This window comes from Platichthys flesus, chromosome 3 (assembly GCF_949316205.1).
Source record: "Platichthys flesus chromosome 3, fPlaFle2.1, whole genome shotgun sequence".
Classification (NCBI taxonomy): domain Eukaryota; kingdom Metazoa; phylum Chordata; class Actinopteri; order Pleuronectiformes; family Pleuronectidae; genus Platichthys; species Platichthys flesus.
The window spans coordinates 10965049-10985674 of NC_084947.1; the positions used below are offsets into that span (position 1 = coordinate 10965049).

The 20626-nt window shown below is 39.8% G+C and overlaps 3 protein-coding genes across 3 annotated transcripts; 1 reads left to right on the plus strand and 2 right to left on the minus strand.

Annotated features, from left to right (window-relative positions):
* Positions 1-108: 108 nt before the first annotated feature.
* naa35 (N-alpha-acetyltransferase 35, NatC auxiliary subunit) lies at positions 109-8071 on the plus strand. The gene is made up of 23 exons (XM_062381835.1): positions 109-245; positions 1333-1458; positions 1571-1604; positions 2083-2197; positions 2316-2390; positions 2619-2786; positions 2953-3019; positions 3164-3207; positions 3312-3362; positions 3801-3884; positions 4039-4153; positions 4418-4596; positions 4701-4760; positions 4962-5068; positions 5187-5253; positions 5415-5513; positions 5739-5917; positions 6388-6524; positions 6621-6688; positions 6786-6926; positions 7029-7151; positions 7368-7448; positions 7692-8071. Exons 2-23 carry the CDS (start codon positions 1338-1340, stop codon positions 7749-7751), a joined length of 2175 nt encoding a protein of 724 aa, XP_062237819.1. The 5' UTR covers positions 109-245; positions 1333-1337; the 3' UTR covers positions 7752-8071.
* Positions 8072-8722: 651 nt separating this feature from the next.
* LOC133942909 (trypsin-like) lies at positions 8723-11079 on the minus strand. The gene is made up of 5 exons (XM_062381836.1): positions 10999-11079; positions 10657-10819; positions 9954-10243; positions 9730-9869; positions 8723-9616 (listed from the first exon to the last, which is right to left on the minus strand). Exons 1-5 carry the CDS (start codon positions 11033-11035, stop codon positions 9467-9469), a joined length of 780 nt encoding a protein of 259 aa, XP_062237820.1. The 5' UTR covers positions 11036-11079; the 3' UTR covers positions 8723-9466.
* A 952-nt stretch (positions 11080-12031) lies between these two features.
* Positions 12032-20213, minus strand: golm1 (golgi membrane protein 1). Its single transcript, XM_062381837.1, has 11 exons — positions 20001-20213; positions 19001-19135; positions 18165-18344; positions 17912-17966; positions 17691-17793; positions 17398-17524; positions 16721-16883; positions 16342-16563; positions 15835-15990; positions 15637-15735; positions 12032-15229 (listed from the first exon to the last, which is right to left on the minus strand). Exons 2-10 carry the CDS (start codon positions 19127-19129, stop codon positions 15638-15640), a joined length of 1233 nt encoding a protein of 410 aa, XP_062237821.1. The 5' UTR covers positions 19130-19135; positions 20001-20213; the 3' UTR covers positions 12032-15229; position 15637.
* Positions 20214-20626: the final 413 nt, after the last annotated feature.

Consider the following 20626-nt stretch of genomic DNA (forward strand, 5'->3'; position numbering starts at 1 on the left):
CCAGAAAGAACAGCCGGCGCCGTAAAGTTCACCAAAATGCATCTTTAACGCAGTTCTACAGACCCGTTGCGCTGGTTTCACGCTGTTGCCGCTCCATTAGGAGGCTTGAGCTCCTTCTGGTCACACTGGGACTACATTTCCCGTGTTGACCTGACAGCGGCTGCTGACGTCAAAACTATGCGCCGGTTCTCACAGTGCTCGATGAAGGTCTTGATTAGCTACAACAAATAATACAAGATATTGAGGTACGTGCCAATTCACAATGAATTGTGACTGTCTTATAACACCGTTAGTTGCGTGTGCACCTGATTCAATTGTATAACGTGTTAAACTGGTGATATTCAGGGTTTGTTCACAGGAAATGTACACTATGAGCAGCACTAGCTTGTTAGCAGGCTGTTTGATGGTAGCTAGCTAACATGTCTCGACTGTTTTTAAATTGTGTATCGTATGTAGGTGACCTGGGTGTACTGGTGTGAGTGAAAGTAGGAGGCTGTTAAAGTACAGACCGGTTATGTTGTGTGCTTGTTGGACATTTAGCTTGGTTTTAGCTCGGATTCAGATACTAATGCTAATGATTCATTCGCATTTAAACCTATGATCTTTATTTTGCTCGCATGTGATCAGGTCATGTCGATTTCAGTCAGTGTGTTATCGCCCAGCTCAGTTTTCAAATATAAGCTTAAAAGCATTTGGGGAGGGTAGATAAATGTGCAACACACTCTACACTGTAAATATACCTTTTATAAATGAGGTGTCACTCAGAGGCTGAGACTGTGCAGGATGCTCAGTCGTGAAATGTTCACTTTTTAGGCTCTAACTTCTCATGTGTGTTAACAGAGCAGGATGATGCTATGTGTGTCAAGTCTGCTATTGTGAATTATTATCACGTGAAAAGATGTTTCTCAGAATATACAGAAACATGTAGGAAATGATAAACCATGTAGGTTTGTTCTTATTTATCAGCGGAAAATATAGCAAAATGTTGCATTCAAGATTATACTGCTGGGAAATGAGAAGCTATTATTTCTGCCTGATATTAAGAATGGTTCATTATATCCAGCTAATTGGAAATATTATAACTTTTGAGGATTTTAAAGCCTCACCATGTTTGCTGCCTGTACCAGTTACGTGGCCAGTTTAATGCAGGGTCACTCAACAGAAAGTTAACCCAAGTTAGAAAGTAACTGGTGGTATGTCTCGTGGAAGAACTGAAGCAGTAAATTACTGTGTGTACGTTAATGTATATTTCCTGATGACTCGCGATGATGTCATTGCTAATGTTTTATAATATTGTGAACACTGTGTCCTGGTTCTCTCTGTCTTCATTAGTCACCATGGTGATGAAGTCAGCAGTAGAGGATGATGATGGCGGCTGGGGGTTAGGCATCCCAGAGAAGATGAGAAACAATGCCAACTGGGTTGATATTACACATGAATTCAAGGGTTCATGCAAAGGTAAAGTGTGTGTGCGTGCGTGCGTGTGAGACAAGTGTAAAGTTACATGTTTCAAAGGGAATAATGTGTTCTTACTCTCCTCTGACCTTGTCCTCCTCCTTCAATCATCCAGAGTTGAACCTTGGGGAGTTGCTTCATGACAAACTGTGAGTAAACTACCACTTCACTGAAAAAAAATATCTTCCTCTGAGCTGAAGTTAGTCACTCTGCTTGTCCTCTAATAAACAACTTAGAGTCGATATAATAGATTTCAGTGAAAAGTCAGTGGTTCTCAAACATGGAGCATAGAGCCACTGTTGGGAGGTGCAGCTGGGACCCTTACTCTAACCCAAGGGGAAAACATGGAATGAAACTAGGTTTAATGATAATATTTCATGTAATATTGAAAACAATCGAGAGTTTATGCTGATGCCAACATGCTTGTTTTATTATTAAGCCTTTTTTTACGGCTAATGAAGGGAAGCATGCCAGAAACAAGTTAAAACCACTGGTCAACATGGTTTTTCATTTATAACTATATTAATGTCTGCAGGAGTTATCAGTATTATAATTAGTAATGTTACTACTGTTCAGAATCTAAGAGTTACACATTAAAACATACTCTAATCTTTGCTGTGGTGGCAGGTTTGGTCTATTTGAGGCTATGTCAGCCATAGAGATGATGGATCCTAAGATGGATGCAGGAATGATTGGAAACCAGGTCAACAGGAAAGTTCTCAACTTTGAACAAGCTATCAAGGTACCATGCCACTGTCCAATGTAAACCAATTAAGTGCCAGTAATCAGCAGAGAAGGCCTTCTTCTTCACAGTAAACAGTTAAATCAACATCGCTGTTGTTTTATTCTCTTGATTTTAGGAAGGTGTCATCAAGGTTAAAGACCTCCGTCTTCCTGAACTCATTGGGATCATAGACACATCTTTCTGTTGTTTGGTGAGTCTCACTTTCGTAAACAATGAAAGCCTTTGTTTATGCCAATCTGTTGGGAATTCATCAACATGCAGTCAGTGTGTTTTTGTGAATAATATATAATGCTAGAGGTTTGTCCTATGATGAAACCATGAAGAGGGTGATTTGTGTTGTAGTAGCTCTCCTCTACAGGCACATGCACCACTGTGGGAGGTCCTGCTAATGAGTCTACTTAAACATGTATATACTTAGATCACATGGCTTGAGGGTCACTCTTTGGCACAGACTGTGTTCACGTGTCTTTACGTCCATAACCCGGACCTGATCGAGGAGCCAGCCCTCAAATCCTTTGCCCTGGGCATCCTGAAAGTGTGTGACATTGCCCGGGAGAAAGTCAACAAGGCTGCTGTTTTCGAGGAGGTAAGCACCTTTCTACAGTATTTAACTGGGCCTTTGCATGGGTGACACTGCAATGGAAGGCTTTATTTTATGAATTATTTAAAAAGCATTACTATGGTAACAGGTCATGACTTAGAACTTAGATATTGAAAAGTTCAATATCTGATTGCCTCACTCTTTTCCACAGGAGGATTTCCAGGCCATGACTTATGGCTTCAAGATGGCCAATAATGTTACAGACCTGCGGGTGACAGGTACAAGTACTGCATTGTGACAAAGTCCACAGCTTCATGTATGAAGTAGACAGTTGATGCCATTACAGATGAATACATTTCAATTCATAAGAACAAAGATACAGTAGCTGATGTCATCTTTCTCTGATGTGTTCATTTGACCAGGTATGCTAAAAGATGTGGAAGATGAGTTACAGAGAAAAGTTAAGGTAATTGTTGTTGACCACAGACTCTCTCTTTGCCATTTCAATGAACTACTACACATAAACTGCTTTTCTGAATATCCTTCCTTGTTTATCTTCTTCTCCCTCAGAGCACGCGCATTCGACAGGGTGAGCAGCGGGAGCCAGAGGTTGAGCTGGAGGTAAGTGGCATCATTCTTCAATGTCTGTTTTTATCTTTTTACATTTGTTTTTATGTTAAAGTCATGGTTATGGAGAAGCATTTAGAGCATCCAAAAGCTAAACACGGCAATTTCATTATAAAATTAATAGGATGTGAGATGTAAATCAAACAATGTCAATGCTCTGTCACAGCCTTCTACTGGATCCACACAAAGATGGACGCCTTCTTCTCTGTCTCTGTTTATATTACTTTTTTCCCATCTTCCATCACTCAGCGTGTGGGCCTGAGGCGACCTTTAGAGATTCTACTAGGGAATTTCCATCTGTTTTTTTTTTTTTAGAAAAAAAAATAAAGCAAACAAGAAAAACAATCAGTCCAAAAACGAGGCTGTGTTTATTGTTATAATAACTGTATATATTTACATGCCTGTTTAATGTTAGTCTATGTTTGTTTTCAGCATCAGCAGTACTTGGCACTTTTCAATAGGATCAAGTTCACACGCCTTCTACTGACTGCACTGATTGCCTTCACCAAAAAAGAGGTAATGCACACAAAAACAAGACGGTGACAGAATAAGTGGCTGACATCTGTGTCTGTCTGATACTTAGTATGGAAGCGGCTTGCATAAAATTGTATTGTGTACTTACAGTAATGTACATTTTTGTATTATTTGTTTGTGCTTGAATTTTTATCAGACCAGCTCAGTGGGTGAGGCCCAGAAGCTTGTGGTCCAAGCAGCTGACCTCTTATCAGCCATCCATTCTAGTATTCAGCACGGTATCCAGTCACAGAATGACACCACTAAAGGAGGTAACACAAACACACATGCATACATATGCGTAGGATCTCAGTTTGGAAAATAAAAAAAATAAACGAAATATAAATCATAATGAAAATGTGCACATATTATACATATACTTGCTCTCCAGCAATCTAGTCAATATGTTGTCATGGCAGCTGTTTCTCTTGTTCTACTTGACTCCATTTATTTGAGTCTCTTAGACAAGATTGCTTAATGATTATGAAATGTGACCTTTATTAACCTTTGTGTGTTTCTTTCTGTGGCGGCTGCAGACCACCCCATCATGATGGGCTTTGAGCCCCTGGTCAACCAGAGACTGCTGCCGCCCACGTTTCCTCGCTACGCCAAGATTATTAAGAGGGAGGACATGATCGCTTACTTCAGCAAACTTATAGAGCGTATCAAGACTGTCTGCGACGTGATCAACACCACCAACCTACATGGCATACTGGTAAACATAGACAAAAGTATTTCTTAGACGTATAAAAAAAATAATATTCAAAAGATTAAGACATGCAGTTGTTAACAAGAATATTGTGTTTGTGGCTTCATCAGGACTTCTTCTGTGAGTTCAGTGAGCAGTCTCCATGTGTGCTCTCCAGATCACTGCTTCAAGTGAGTGAACGATTGTTGTTCTAATCCATTCGTCAGAGTTGTCGCCTTATTGTCTCTCTGATCCGAGAGAAACCCTTTGAAATGTGTCACATGTTGTTGTGGTTGATCCTATACATGTGTTTCAAACAGTATTATAAAAGTTGATGTTATTTTAAAACCCAGTATATGAAAATCTAACAAATTTCTTTCCTGCATATCCAGACTACTTTCCTGATAGATAATAAGAAAGTGTTCGGCACCCACCTGATGCAGGACATGATTAAAGATGCTCTGAGATACTTTGTCAGCCCTCCTGTCCTCTCCTACAAGTAAGTGTGTCGTTGGTTAAATTAAAAAAAAACCTGTGAACCCCTTTAGGTTGTTATCGCGGTCATGTTTTTCAATTTTTTCTGTTGACCATGTGTGTGCGTGTGTGTGTCTCCCCAGGTGTTGTCTGTTTAACAACCACCAGGCTAAGGACTACATCGACTCTTTTGTCACACACTGCTCCAGAGTACGTCCCCTTTACTGTTCTTATCCATATGATCTGCACATCTGCTGCAGTTAAATCCATTTTGATACCTCAGTACCTCTGTGCACGTTTTGGGCTGTTTTCAGAAGTTTAATAAACGATAAAAGTTTATAGTTTAAAATATATATCCATTCTCCCCGTAGCCATTCTGCAGTCTGATCCAGATCCACGGACACAACCGAGCTCGGCAGAGAGACAAGCTGGGTCACATTCTTGAAGAGTTTGCCACGCTGCAGGACGAGGTGAACTACAGCTGTTTCTTCACTTTTCCTTTCATACAGTTTGAACACGACACTGTTTTCACTTTTTGTGCCAAACAAGTTAAGCCTAGATTTGGATAAGAAACTTTGAGGTCCATAATAATTCACCTGTTGCACCTTAAACATATGATTCCATTCATTCACTTCAGGGACATTGATTTTATCATTTTGGAATCAGCTGCTAATTGCTTCCTCTGTGCTTTACAGGCAGAGAAGGTGGACGCGGCGCTGCATGGCCTGTTGATGAAACTTGAGCCTCAGCGACAGCATCTCGCCTGTCTTGGCACCTGGATCCTCTACCACAACCTGAGGATCATGATCCAGTACCTGCTGAGTGGCTTTGAACTGGAGCTTTACAGCATGCATGAGTACTACTACATCTACTGGTAGGAGCACACGCGTTTCTTTGTGCCTGAATGGTCAGGACACACTAAGGCCACATCCATGCTACAACATTCTCATTTGAAAAATGCATCAACTCTGCTACGTCCATACTACTCTGGAGTTTTAGAGCTGCAAGCTGAGAAGATTGGAAATGTTGTTCTCCCAGTTTTAGTTTAAAAATGCGGCGCTCTGTTTCAGCCTGGAGGGAAAGAAACAATGTTAAGATATTTGGAAATGCCGGAGACATTCAAAACCGCTAGCTGATTGAGACTTTTCAGTCACATCATAGCCTTCGCTGATTCATCAGGCTCTTATCACATGACCCCCTGACGAGCATGTGGACAGAGTTGGTTTTAGTTTTATAAAAAATGCTGTTTTCAAAAGAAGGTGCAGTAGTATGGATGAAGCCTAAATCTCAACATCATCCACGTGTATTTTGTTTATCTGTGAATATGCTTTTCTTTTACCATAGGTACCTTTCAGAGTTCCTTTACGCGTGGCTGATGTCCACTCTGAGCAGAGCCGACTCCTCTCAGATGGCAGAGGAGCGGATTATGGAGGAGCAACTGAAAGGACGCAGCAGCAAAAAGACCAAGAAGAAGAAGAAAAGTACATGTTGTTGCATCATCCTCCCATTCTATGTCAAATTGGTTTCTTCCTGTTGGTGTCAGCGCAGATACTGATATGTTTGGGATAACTTTGCAGCTCGCCCTCTCAGCAAGGAGATCACCATGAGTCAGGCATACCAGAACATGTGTGCCGGCATGTACAAGGTAAGGCATGGATTAATGATTCCCTCCTCACTCCCCTTTGTTGCCACACAGAGATTTAATCTGTTCTTTCTCTGCCTCTGTCTCTCTCTCTCTCCAGACAATGGTAGCTTTGGACATGGACGGAAAGGTGCCTAAGCCTCAGTTTGAGCTCGACAGCGAGCAGGTTCGCTACGAGCATCGCTTCGCCCCGTTCAACAGTGTGGTCACCCCCCCACCTGTGCACTACATCCAGTTTAAGGTACTTTCTCCATCCCTTGCTTTTATTTCATCATTGTTACCTCCCATCCATACTCTGTTAGACTTTTCTTTCTGACTTTGTTCCCGCCCTTGACCTCTCCAGGAAATGTCCGATCTGAAGAAATATAATCCTCCGCCAGGCCCGGCTGACCTCTACCTGGCAGCCAGCAAACATTTTCAACAGGCCAAGCTCATCTTAGAAAATGTGCCCATCCCAGATCCAGAGGTCAGTAAATGAGACCATCTTAAGATAAAATGCTCTTTGGTGATTTGAAATTCCTCAGAACAAATTTCTTCAACATGAATCTTTTCCTTAATAGATTTCCTCATGTGTTATGGGGTCACAGTATGTTTTCTGCTGTATTGTACCAACTGTTGTCTGCATGAAGTTACTTCTTACATTCTACGTGGTCAGTAACCAGCTTTTAATGAACAATAACAGGTCAACCGTATACTGAAGGTGGCCAAACCCAACATAGTGGTTATGAAGCTGCTGGCTGGGGGACACAAGAAGGAGACAAAGGTAACACACGACACACATTCACTGGATTACTATTATTCACTTTCATTGTTACAGTCAATACAAATGCCACACAAAGTGGTAAAAAAGGTTTGAATTCTGAATTGATGGCTTTATATTTTTAAAAGGAGTCATGTGTCTATAGTGGTGTTTAATCACCGGGGATTGTGATCGGTTCGATATCTGTTACTTGTTATTAAGACACTGTCTGAACAGAGAAATGAAAACACATTTCTCTGTTCCCAGGTGCTCCCTGAGTTTGACTTCTCGGCCCATAAGTATTTCCCTGTCGTCAAGATAATCTGATGCTGCTCTTCATCACACGATGACGTCACCGTGCATCAGCCGTACCTGAACAAGTGTGCAATGGCCCCGATCCAGCCCATGTCTGAACAGTGTGTGTGAATGAGTGAGATACTGCAAAGGAGTGTTTGTATATCCACATCTGTGAAAGTCTCTTTGTGTTTGTGTGTGTGTGATGTGTGTGTGTGTGTGTGCGTCAGACACAAGGAGGTACTGGCCAATGGGATTTTTTTATAAGCTGCCTCCTGAACAGTTTTGTTATGGCTTGAAAATAATGCTGAAATGACAATGGATGCATATCATTAAATCCTATAAAAACCACCAGAACCTGTCTTCTGTGAATACTGGACAATTTGCAATCATCGACAACATTCATGATTTCACGAGTGCAAAGGGAAGTAAAAAAAAAAATCATCCTTTGAACATTAAAATGTCGAATTGGGAAAAAAAGGGCAAGAAAGAAAATCAATTAGAAATCATTTCACCTCAATCCACCGCTGACCCCACAGGACTGAAGATCTGGAGCTCTCACCTCTCAGGAGCAAAATGAAATCTCAGTTTTGTATTAATCTTTCATGTAAGTCCTTGTTTAAGAATTTTAAATGGGTTATAATAACGCTTTACAACAGTCACCCTGAACCGTCGGTAGTGGTCATCACAATATCTATGGTGCAGTGCTCAAGGACACAAAAACAATTACTAAAAGCCTGATGCATAAATACAGAATTTCTATTTAGGTGAGTAGTCAATAGTAGTGTTACATTTTATATAAGAAAGTAATATGCAATTCTCAGTTTTTCTGTCCATGCTCATAGATACAACTGTGGGGCTTTGTACTTCTTTTCTTCTGTGATGTGACTTGACACTACGCACTATACAAAGTTAAAGTTTAACCATAACTCGGGAGAAGTTGAACTGTCACATTTGACATTCAAATATACTTTGAAAGAGATAACAAAACAAAAACTTGCGCTGTGAACTGGGACACACCCCATTTTATTCATGGGTACAATTTGCTTTTACAGACAGAGTTCAGGAAAGAAAAGAGGGATTTAAACGAAGCATACAATCAGAACTGTAAAGAGAAGTATGGATGATAACTGGTGGTTGTAAAGGCACTGAAGAACAATGGCCCTCATTCAGCAATATCTTCTTTAGAATTTCCTAAGAAAACTTAATGTCAGATTCATGAGTTCTTTAAACTGTTTGCATCTGTGTTCTTTTATTGATGAATGCCTTGTCTTCCCAAAAAAGGGCATGAGACTGCAGTTATATTTTGCAGTGGACATAAATACCACAAACAAACGATGCATTGAATCCAGCACGTTCATTGAAATCTGTAATTTAAATCCTAACTGCAGAATTAAAAAACACAATAACTGATTATTTTACCGAAGCCTTTCAGTTGTCAAGTATGTGTAAGAGTTCCCCACAGTGTGAGAAGATTCTGTTCTTATAATGTCAGAATCTCTGGAAAAACCCACAGCTTAAGTTTGTTTTAAGAAGAAACATCCTCTTAAGAACGGTCGGTGAATGAGGCCCAATGTGCTGGCTTCTGTTGAAGTCTATTTTCCCTGCACAATGCAAAATCCAGTCAAGTTTCCAGTTGAAATCTGAAGTAAAATGCAATAAAAGTAAGTTGTCAGGTGATATTGATTCGAAATGAGAAGATTTGAGACATTTTAATTAGACTTTCTGAGTAAGTGTGTGAGGTCGACTCAGGGGTTTTCCCTCATGGTTTTCTCAATCCACTCCCTGTAGTGGCAGATGTTTGCCATGACGATAGTGCTTGCACACTTATCCACAGGGTTGCTCACAACGATCCCATGTAGGATGTTGTTATACTCCACAGCTGAGCCTGCATCACCCTGAAAGAGAGAGAGAGAGAGAGAGAATTTCACATTGGTCATAACACAAAACAAAAGGAATTCTGTTAGAAAATGGCGAAATGTGTAAAAAATAAATGAAAGTGTTTCCTTACGAAGCAGGTCTCCACCCCCGGCCTAGAGGCACACATGGTGGATTCTTCATTGCTGACGTATTTATCCCCAGGTTTATCATTCTCCCCACACGTGGAAATGTCTGTGCTGGCACACTTCAGGCTCTTGGGCAGTATGCTGCCTGAGGATTTCAAAGATAAATCTTCAGAAAAGTGACTTCTATCTTTATAAATCTAAAACAAGTATCCTAGTTTTATTTGCTCACTTAAGATGTCAGACTTCTTGGCTTTCCAGCCTCCGATCTCAACCTGCTGGCCTATCTCTGGTTTGGTGCACCCGGCGGGGGGCAGCCTGATGGTGGGCAGCTTGGCAGACATGTCCTCGCCCAGTTTGATGAGCATGATGTCGTGGGCGTTCCCCTCCTCGTCTTTGTAAGAGAACTGCTTCTCGGTTTGGATGACCTGCTCCAATTTTTTAGACTTTCCTTTCAGCCACGACCCTAATTTCGTGAACATGCCCACGTCATTGTTCAGACCGAGTTTCAGTTTCACTGCCCTGCAGGAGAAAAGGTAAATAAGATAAGATGACTAATGTGACTAATGAAAACATGAAAATATTTTTTTATTGGAATCATTTTTTTATGATTTGGCTTATTTAATTTTCTATCCATACTTCCACCAACCAGGTTATGTTTGATTTTGCAAGCATTTGTGGAGGGGACGGACATGACCCAAGTAAGACCCATTTTAGCTTTGGTGTGGATCAATTTTCTATAAGATATATTTTATATTTTATTTAAACATTTTCATAGATTTCTCAAAATACAAACAATGGATCTCGACGAGACCAATCTGGCATGTTTAGTGAACTAATATTTATGAGTTTTCGCAACTTGGTGAAGAGCCAAATTCATATGAATGCATTTCATTTAAATGTTTAACTGACAGGAGGATGCATGTGTCTCTTACCGTTCAGCGCAGTGAGAAGCAGTGATGACCCAGCGCGTGTTGAGCAGCGAGCCGCCACAGGACTTTCCCGGCTGAATAGAATCAATCTGCACATGGTACTGTCTGTCCTTCTCGCAGGACTTACCCCCAACAACCCTCTTCTCAATGTCCCCTGATGCAGCAGCTGACATGGGGAAGCAGAGGAGAGGGCACACTTGTCAGCTTCGAAGCTTGATTTTCATTACCTCATTCTAACTTTTGCACAACAAAAACTTAATTACACATATGACAGAATTAGATGCAATAACATCTATTTAGAAATATTAGGGTGTTTTAGTTGAAGCAGAATGAAAACAAACTTACCTGCAAGAAGCAAAAGGATGAAAGAGCTGAGCTTCATGGTCCCTCTGGTTGTGGATGACTTCGGGTGTCTCTCTGACTCATCCCTCGTCTCTATATACTGCGGGTCAGATGTGACTTCATCAGATCCCTCCCCAAGCCTCTGTCTTCATGGCCTTTCATTGACCTGTTATGATAATGGGATGGACAGATGGGGTGGGCCGAGCGGAGGGTTTGGACAGCGGGACGGCGTGTACTGAAAAACTCACACCACACAGTGTATGATCCTCTGAACGGGAAGAGCAAGGTCAGAGCACCTCATTAATTGACCATCAATATCAAAACCAGAGATCATATTTTAAATGTCACCAATGTTAGTAAAGATCTTAGGGTATATAATGCTGTTTTATTTTACAAATGATTTATAGGAGCATGTAAATGTGTTGTTAAGTCAATATGCAACATAAATGTATTAATTATATCTACGGTTGGCCTTGAGTCCTTTTTGCCTTATACTAAGAACAGAGGAGACAGTAGCTCAGTATTTTGGGACACGTTCATGATGACTCGTAAAAAGCTACTGAAATCATATCTGTACATTTGTAGAATGCAAATGTAGCAGAACAGTAATTAAAAGCTGCAAGTCATCCAATTAAAAATTGCATAGACTGTGTCTATCTTCATTTTGCTTTCAGTTTTAAAAGCAAAATATTTTTAAATTGTAACTTTAGAATACCAGAGCTTTATATCGTTTTATTGTTCTAGCCTAGAATTTAAATTCAGTTTTTCTCTTTGTTCTCTGGTGTTAGCTACAACTGTCATATTTTAAATAATTGATAAGATGAAGCTTCAACTGTCACAAGTGGAGAGAAGTACAGTATCTATACAAATACTACACACTATCATCACTTCTCCTTTGACTGTACTTCTCTCCTATCTCCTAGTGACATACATCTGGATAATGTCTTAAAGGCTCGTGAACACTTGAACCAAATGATATTTTCATTTGCAAGAATCCTCGTGACAGTAAGTTCCACATGAAACACACACACCTTGATAGTGGTAATAAAAACAATCTTTATTCTCAATCACCAATAAAGCCTATGATTATTTAGATCTTTCACAAATTTGTTCAGCAGTACAGAATAAAATTAACATTTACACAAATTCAATCGAACAACAAAAAAGTGTATCCAATGTATAAAAATAATAAAACATTTTTTCTCTCCAGGTGCACAGACATGTAGTTCAGAAAATGTAAGATTCTACACAATTGAGAAGCCAAAGCAGTCAAGACAATGAATAACAGTAACTCTGAAAAAATTATTATAGAATTAAACATGTCACACGTCTCCAGAATCAACCAAAGTGGGGAAAGATTTAGACAAAAGGAGTGAAGTTCATGGAGATTTTCCTGGGCGATGTTGCTGCGACAGTGCATTGTTAAGGACGAAGGGTTTCCCTGTAACCTCCTGTCTGTATGAGGGAACTTCTCCTTCTCCTGATTAAATAATTAATCTTTCTTCAGAAGTTCTATTATATATATTGTTACTGTGACGAGCAGGCCCAAATTTAAAAATCGTTAAAAAAAACATAAAGAAACGTAAAGTTTATAGCATTGATTCTACCAGTCGTATACATTTGAGAGGACACTCTCTGGAAAAAGTTTCGAATTATAAACCACTGCTTTTTGGTTTGGGAAACGTTACTATATAATAAATAACTCAACCAGAAAGACTCTGCACAGGTCGTCAAGCCTTACATGAAGCCATGAGTAAATGTACATAAAAGAATGTACTATAACATCTTGACAGAAAACGAGTTCTCCAGCATTTAAAGTTTTCATAAACTGTATATTCTGTTCATTCATCTTCATTAAAGCGGATTGAGCTTCAAAACTAGGCATTGTACGGCTGCATTTTGAAATCAGAAGGGATTTTGATAAAATACTTCAAATGTTAAACTTTTAGTTCGATCCTTCCCACCTGGACCAAGTCAGGTGCACTGCAGCTGATCTGTACCGACAGTTAAACAAACCCTCTGTGTTCCAAGAACCGTTTAACAGCTATCTAGGAAGATAACTTTCCACTATGTTAAACACTGTTGATAAGTCAGTGTGTTATGGAAATGATGACGATTAAAACAGTGTGGAGGCCACCCCCTCTGATTAAGCAGGAAACAAAAATAAATATTCTAACCCGTATAAGATAAAATACAAGGCAATAGAATATCCAACTTTGTTGATTATGATTTCATAATATAAGTTTGTGTTTGCGCTCAAACACACACACACACAATTTCCAGCCTAGTGCAGTTTGAAGTTGAGCAGATGAATACATTTTAGCACAGCTACTGAACAGTTCACATGTACTGGACTCCAGGAGCATGAACGCACAACACACTGGTCCTACTTCAGGGAAATGTCCTTCATAATATTACAGCAATTCTCACAAATGGCTGTTCATGTTCTCAACAAAGCACAGACAAATCAACAGACTAATCGACAGACGAAACAGTATCCAACAAGTAGAACTGACAAACCTCTTAGCAGGTGCACAGAAGCAAATGATCACAGAGGAAAACTGGTGCACACGGATTTAATAAGGCATGCGTCATAATAAAGTAAGATTGTCGATCTAATATAAACTATTGTCCAGATGTTCCAAACTATTCCTTAAATTTTAATTTATTATTGTGTCTTACGTAGAAACATTCAACCTTGTCACTGTGCGTGATCTGAGAATAAAAGCAAAGATCCCAAGGCAATAGATTAGCCACGTTTAGAGGGGATTGCTCATGATCAAAATGTACAGAACATAGTACGTTGAAAACACAAGAGCATATAAAACCATATGGGGAATTTGTTCATTTGTTCTGTGCCGTGTCTATTAAACCAGTTCACAATGTCTGAAGATTTATGGGAATTAGAAAATAATCTGGACATAAAACATAGGACAACAAGATGACCCCAAAGTTTCCTTTTTTTGCTGCTTTTTACATGCATATCCTAGCTTTCTTTAACTGAAATGCTCTGACTAGAGCATTTCAGCTCTGAAAGATGCTGATATGAGGTCAGCATCTTTCCTATGAGAGACTGTACAAGAGTAGCTTAAGGCATTGTTAAAGATGCTGTTGTACCTCAGGGAGAGACGACGCCCCCTGAAGGAGGAGTTCTGTCAATGGGATCACTCTGATCATTTAAAATGACTTCAGTATTTGACAACTAGTAACCCTATAAGGGTCTTTAACATCATCTTCAAGTTACAGTCATAAAAGAGTGAACATAACACAACACACCGGAAACACTAATCCGGAAATCAAAACTAACCAATTCTTAAAACTACTTAGAATCACCAAGCGTTTTTATGGGGAGTGTGGCCTAGGGGATAGAGCGGGTGCTCTGCAACAAGAAGGTTGCCGGTTCGAATCCCACTCTTTCCCATCTGCATGCCTAAGTGTCCTTGGCAGGATACTGAACCCCTAAAAAAAAAATTTAGTGTTCTAAAAATGTAAGTCGCTTTGGACAAAAGCGTCAGCTTAATGAAATGTAATGTAATGACACCTACAGTTCAGGGAATTAATGTGAGCACAGTCTGCATCATAGCAGGATTTGATGTGTACAGTGAAGGGCATATAAATGGACACCATGTATATTTGACTGAAGCTGCAACTAATGACAATATATAGATAGAGGACATGGCAGCTGCCGTATAATCATAAACTCCACCACATCAACGTTAGTGCATTGGACTTAAATTGACCAATTTCTTGCCGAGAAAAGTTGCCATCACTGATCATCTGATATATGTTCAAGTGTAAAAAAAAAAAAACTGGCCAGTCAAAAACTTTTTGACTGGCTGGGATTTAACTAAGGATGGTTATGAAAATGTATGGGCATAACTTTGATACCAAGACTCCACTCCAAAAGCACAACAGTGAAGTGTCATCATTATACAGTCATTGATTGCAAACTACATATGAAGTTGCAATCACTCGTCCTCCAATAAGAGACGAATTGATGATTAGCGGACAGCATGTAATATTCTGATCAAGGTAATAAATAAGACAATTCAAGAAGAAAATCCTGATAAAAATAACGAACGTCAAGTTTTTCATGTAGAATTTTACATTGGGATTTGCTCTGTGTTAACTGTGTTTCAAGGGCTGCATTAACCTGTATGGTGGGAATTTGCTGACGTGTAAAACATGTCTTATTTCCTGATGTCACGTCCGGGATCCTTCTTCAACACCAGCTCTGCAAGAAAGTTTGTGAATAAAACAAAAACATTACGACACTAACAATATAAGCCTCTATAGACATAAGGATGGAACTGTGCTCAGTGCCATTTCACCTTTGTTTCTTGATGGCTGCATATTGCACAACTGAGGTATGACTAAAATATATGAAAATATATAGATTATAAAACAACAGTCCAGTTCCAGTATTATGTGCTTATCAGGTGGTGATAGAGCCGGGCTCAACTGGAAAATCTTACATGTGAAACTATATAAATATGTATATTTGTCCTTAAACCAGATAATTCATTTAATTAGAACTTCTCAAGGTAGCTTAAAAAGATCCGACTGATCTCGGCAAACAACTCCTGAAGATAAGGACCCTATGATGTATGACATGTTGCTGAGGAGGATCTCAGTGTTTACCTCAGTGTTGAGCAAGTTCTGCTTGTTTGTCTGCTTCAAATTCCCCTTCGTTCTCATCATCGCCATTATAGTCAGCCAGCTCTTCCTCCATGTCCTTGTCTATGAAACAGAACAATTCACTCAAACTCTATCTACGGCCTTCAAACAGTCAACTGCAGTGATAAACCCCAAAATGGAGGCTAAAATAAACCAACGTACCGATATTTTCTGAGCGTCTAATCTGCTGTTGGTTCTTGGAATCAGCTCCACCCACAATGGGTTTGTCTGCGTCATACTCTTCTGGCTCCAATTTCTGACCATCAGGCATCTCATCGACCTTTCCCTGGCCAATCAGCATGCCCTCCATTCCAGGGTCTACCTCAGAACACACGACATTTGAATTTATAACAAATTAAGAACTTCTTCACAGAGACGGTCTATAGTGTTAGGGATAACTGGCTGTCACTGCTGATCCTCTGTGAAAAAGGCAGCGCGGACCCCGATTTGTCATGCTATCTCAGCTGTAGTACACATTAAAGACGGATGTACACACATAAATGAGAGTGTTGGATATACATGGTCCCTGATGGCATAAAACTATGCACGTATATACATAGGGTTGTCTCAGACAGATCTGTTTGTGAAAATGTAAGAAGCGACACTAATGTGATTTAAAAGCCTCCATCCCTTCTGTTAGCAATGTGTTTTATTCTCAGAGTTCTTTACCTTCTGTCTGAGTGCCCTCTTCATGAACATCCATCAACTCCATGTCTTCATCCTCAGTCAGATTATTCTTCATCAGTTTACTGGGCTCTGTCCCTGCCTCGTTTGTTTTGACAGCTCCCTCTAGTGGTGGTATAATATCCTGCTTGCCTGCAGCAGCAGAGGGAACCGACTGGAGCTCTTCTTTCGAGACATCGTTCACTGAGGGAACAGGGTCATCAGAACCTGGAATATAATGAGGCAATGTGAGGATTAACAGCTGGTAGTCAAAGTGTGCTTTAACATATAAACACAGTACCTACACATACATATTAGTGTAAATGCATGCTTTATGTGTCAGATTTCCATTAAGAACACTGAGCCATCCATTTTTCACTGTTACCTTGGTCAACAATAATCTCATTAGTCAGTAGTTCAGTTGGTTCATTTTCTTTGGGCCGAGGGACACTTGGAGTGTGGCTCACAACAGTTGATGTCTTCTCCGGGTCAGCCAACGACAGAACGGGTCTGTCAACTTTTCCGGCTCGATCCTTTGTTTTTTCCAGCTGAGGAGGAAATCTCAATTTACTCCAAATGCCTTTATGTAACCAAAAGAAAAGCTTTTCAACAACGATCCCAAAAGTAGGAAACATAAAACCCAGTCAATTCTAAAGGATCTTTTCATTATAAAGAGCTCAAGATAGAGAGGGGCCTTACAGAACACGTTGCTCCAGTACTTCTGATTTTGCGACATTCTACTTTACACAAAGATGAAACATCAACTCCATTTTCTCATTTGCATGTCAACAAACTGTAGAGAATTATCTTGACTGAGAAAAAGCAGTGGTGTCAGGGAGGCCGGTTACAACATCACCCAGCAAGATGTGCTGCTTCCTGTGTTACAAACACATGCAAATAAATGTAGGTGTAACATTACACTTAACAGGGTTTTAACAGAGGATTGGTGTGTTTATAATTTCCATATGGCTTTATCCGCACCGATCCACCGCTCTGATTCAAACCTTGTGAAAAGACCCTGAACGTCACATGGCTCCCTATCAAACAGAAAATACAACTCACCTGCAAGGAGACGACTGAGGGAGAGCTGATGAGCTTCTCCATTTTCTTCTGAACTTCAAGTTTAGCAGCTGCTACTCTCTCATCACACAACTCCTTCTGGGAGAGGACCTGAGAGTGACACTGGGTCCTGAACAACACAGACACACACAGACATGTTAACAAAGGAATAAAATAAATATGTTTACTGCACTCACTCTGTCAATTCATATTATGAGTTCATGATTAATCGTGATTATTGTCATTTATTGTAATCAAGACCTGCATTACTATAAATGCAGATAAATTCATCTTACATGTCATAAGTGAGTTTGCTGTTAAGGGTGTTGATGTTGCCTTGGCAACTCTGTAGCTCCTTTTGAAGCTTCCCCACTTCTTCATTCAGCTGATTCACCCGACCTGATAAGCCAGACAAAAAGAGCCACATGAGAATATTATTTATTTCATTTATTATATTTCTTTGGAGATCTGTCTGCTGTTGTTTTTTGGATTTAACAGGATAAATGTCAACACTTACCTCTGAGTTCCTGTGTTATTTTGGCAGAAGAGGACATGTTCTCCTGCAGTTTGTCCTAAAAGCAAAGTTACCAATTATTAATGAATTATCAATATTCATCATGATCATCAATTTTGTCATTCTTAATTTGTAAGTTTATTCTGGATCACTACAATAAGTAAGCAAAATAACTGTTTATAGGCCCCAAACTCAATTGTGGTTGTAGTTCATAGGCAATATTTTAATATTCACTCCCAGGGGTGTATGTGGGCACCTTCTCTTGGTTGCAGGACATCTCTAACGCTTCCAGCTGTCTCTTGAACAGACTTTCTTGGTGGCTGATCTCCTCTTTCTGTCTCTGGATCTCCTCCTGGAACTCATTTTTCTTAATCTCTGATACTCCTCGCTCAGCTGCTCCACGTCGCACTTGGCCCTCCATCTCATAAAGCTTAGTCTGAATCACGCACAGAAAGACACAGAGGGTAAGGACACATCACACCACTTACTACTGTTTTATTCTACATGAGCTCAACTCAATAAGATTTAGACAGAAAAGAACACAAACAATAATCGTTCTGTTTAGTGAACATTGTTAGAAACTGGGTATGTGAACATTTTAATTAAGACATAACATAAAGTAAAAAAATTGTCTTAATGTTGCATACACCCAAGAAAGAAAAAGGCCACAAATGCTTCAGAGAACAGCTGAGATGTGTGATTGAGCCTTTAGTCTACTCCTGTTCTGCAATACAAAACTATCAAGGTCCTGGCCCTGGGTTAGGTTAAGTATTTATAGTGACTTGCATGAAAGAATATTTCAAAAATGTATCTGCTACTCTGAAAGTTGGATAAGGAAATTTAATAGGGAGCAAAAAGGCCATCCCACATTAAAAAACATGAAACCTTATTAAAATAAAAAATTATGGTCTGCACCAACAGAATCAGTTAATAATAAAAACATGTTTCATCTCCATTCAACTTATGATGCTAAACTCCAGTGGCCTTTAATATATGTAAAAAAAAGTACCAATACCAGAAGGGAATATTTTGAAATGTTCAGTATGGTTCGAATACCACAGAAAAACATAAAAAATAAATCAATTCACTCACCTGTAGCTCAAGGTTGCGGGAGCTGCACACCCAGTAGTTAAAGCCCAGAACCAGTATGCAGGCGATCAGAGCCCCGATCATTAAAGGGGGGGATCTTCCTGCACGACGCACGTTTCCCAACCCACCCATAGCTGTCTACAGAATGAAGACACACAAACCACAGCCCTGGTCAGCTCGCTGTCTGATAACTGTACAACTGTATGTTGTCAACTAGTCATTAAAAACAGCTTCCTGTCAGACGTATAGAAGTCACAGTATAATTAGATACACTACTTTAGATACTGCAACTATGAAAACGTGGCTTTGTGCACACAAATGTTAGGACTGTTCCCGGAACTACTCTGATTTGTGTTTCCCAGAAACCACGGTGACTCAATTGAAATGTTTGCAGGATGGTGAGAAAGCAAACGTTAGCAGGTGATGTCCGAGACCCAAGGTGATGGATCTCTGCAGCTGCTCACTCACACCACCGAGTATTCATGGAAAGTGTTAAACGAGCTGTTTACGTTCACGTGGAAAGACAAATCTCAGTGTCAGGTTACAGGGAAAGGTGTAAATCTCAGACCAGTAGATAAACCAGCACTGGGAGACGATCTGCACAGTCTCACAACAGATCACTGCTACGTTACACGTGTTGACTAATAACCAAACTAAACCCCTTGTATCTAAGATAACATTAAACAGCTAATACTAAAGGTATCTTTAATTTATGACCAGCTGAACTCGGGTCAGGAAGGAGCCCGACTCTCGTCCACTGTAGCTGGACTAACGAGCAGGAAGTGATATATGTTTCAGTAAAGTATATTCAAAAGACATGGAAGTCTTAGAGACAAAGTGTGCTGACGAATAAAACAGCATTTGCCTAATAACATTCAAGTCAACGATAAACTCTGCCTGCGTTGCTAACAGTCAATGCTAGCAGCTGTCTACGTTGCCACCCTACGTCGCTAGCTAGTGTGCTGCCGTTAGCTAGCGTTAGCATTTTTAGCACTCGACTTACCCGGTGCCCTTTAGTCGCGAAGCAGGAATTGAAAGGTCAGTCCCGGTGCGTGCGATGACTCTCGGTGATGTATTTGACAACCTGCCCGCGCCTCTGTGGAAATTATCTGCGCATTACCCCCGCACGGTTAGCTCGTATCCATTGTTGTCACACAAACGGCGGAGCAACCCAGTGTTTACTGTTCACTACGGTTTTCTGACGAGGTGCGGTTTGACTTTTCATGCGCAACTTTTCTGACAATTACGGTACGGATGCTCGAAGTGGCCAAAATGTAATATGCTAATAAAACACCTATTGGCCCAGTTAGTTTAAACCAAAAACTATATATTCCAATGAAATCTGTAAACTGTTTTCTGACAATTAGAACAACAATACTTATAATATGACTGAAGCTGATTATGAAATTAAATTAAATTAAATTAAATTAATCCTGCGCAGTCCACTTCTGTGCAGGAGGTCAATACTTTTTTTTTAATTAAATTAAAAACAAATAAAATAATTCTTACACTACATAAAATTAAAAATAAATAATTAACAGAAAATAATGAAAAAGTAAATTTTCACCACTTTCAAATTTGTTGTTATTTTTATGATCATTTCTGTTCATAACGATCATGACCTTGTTT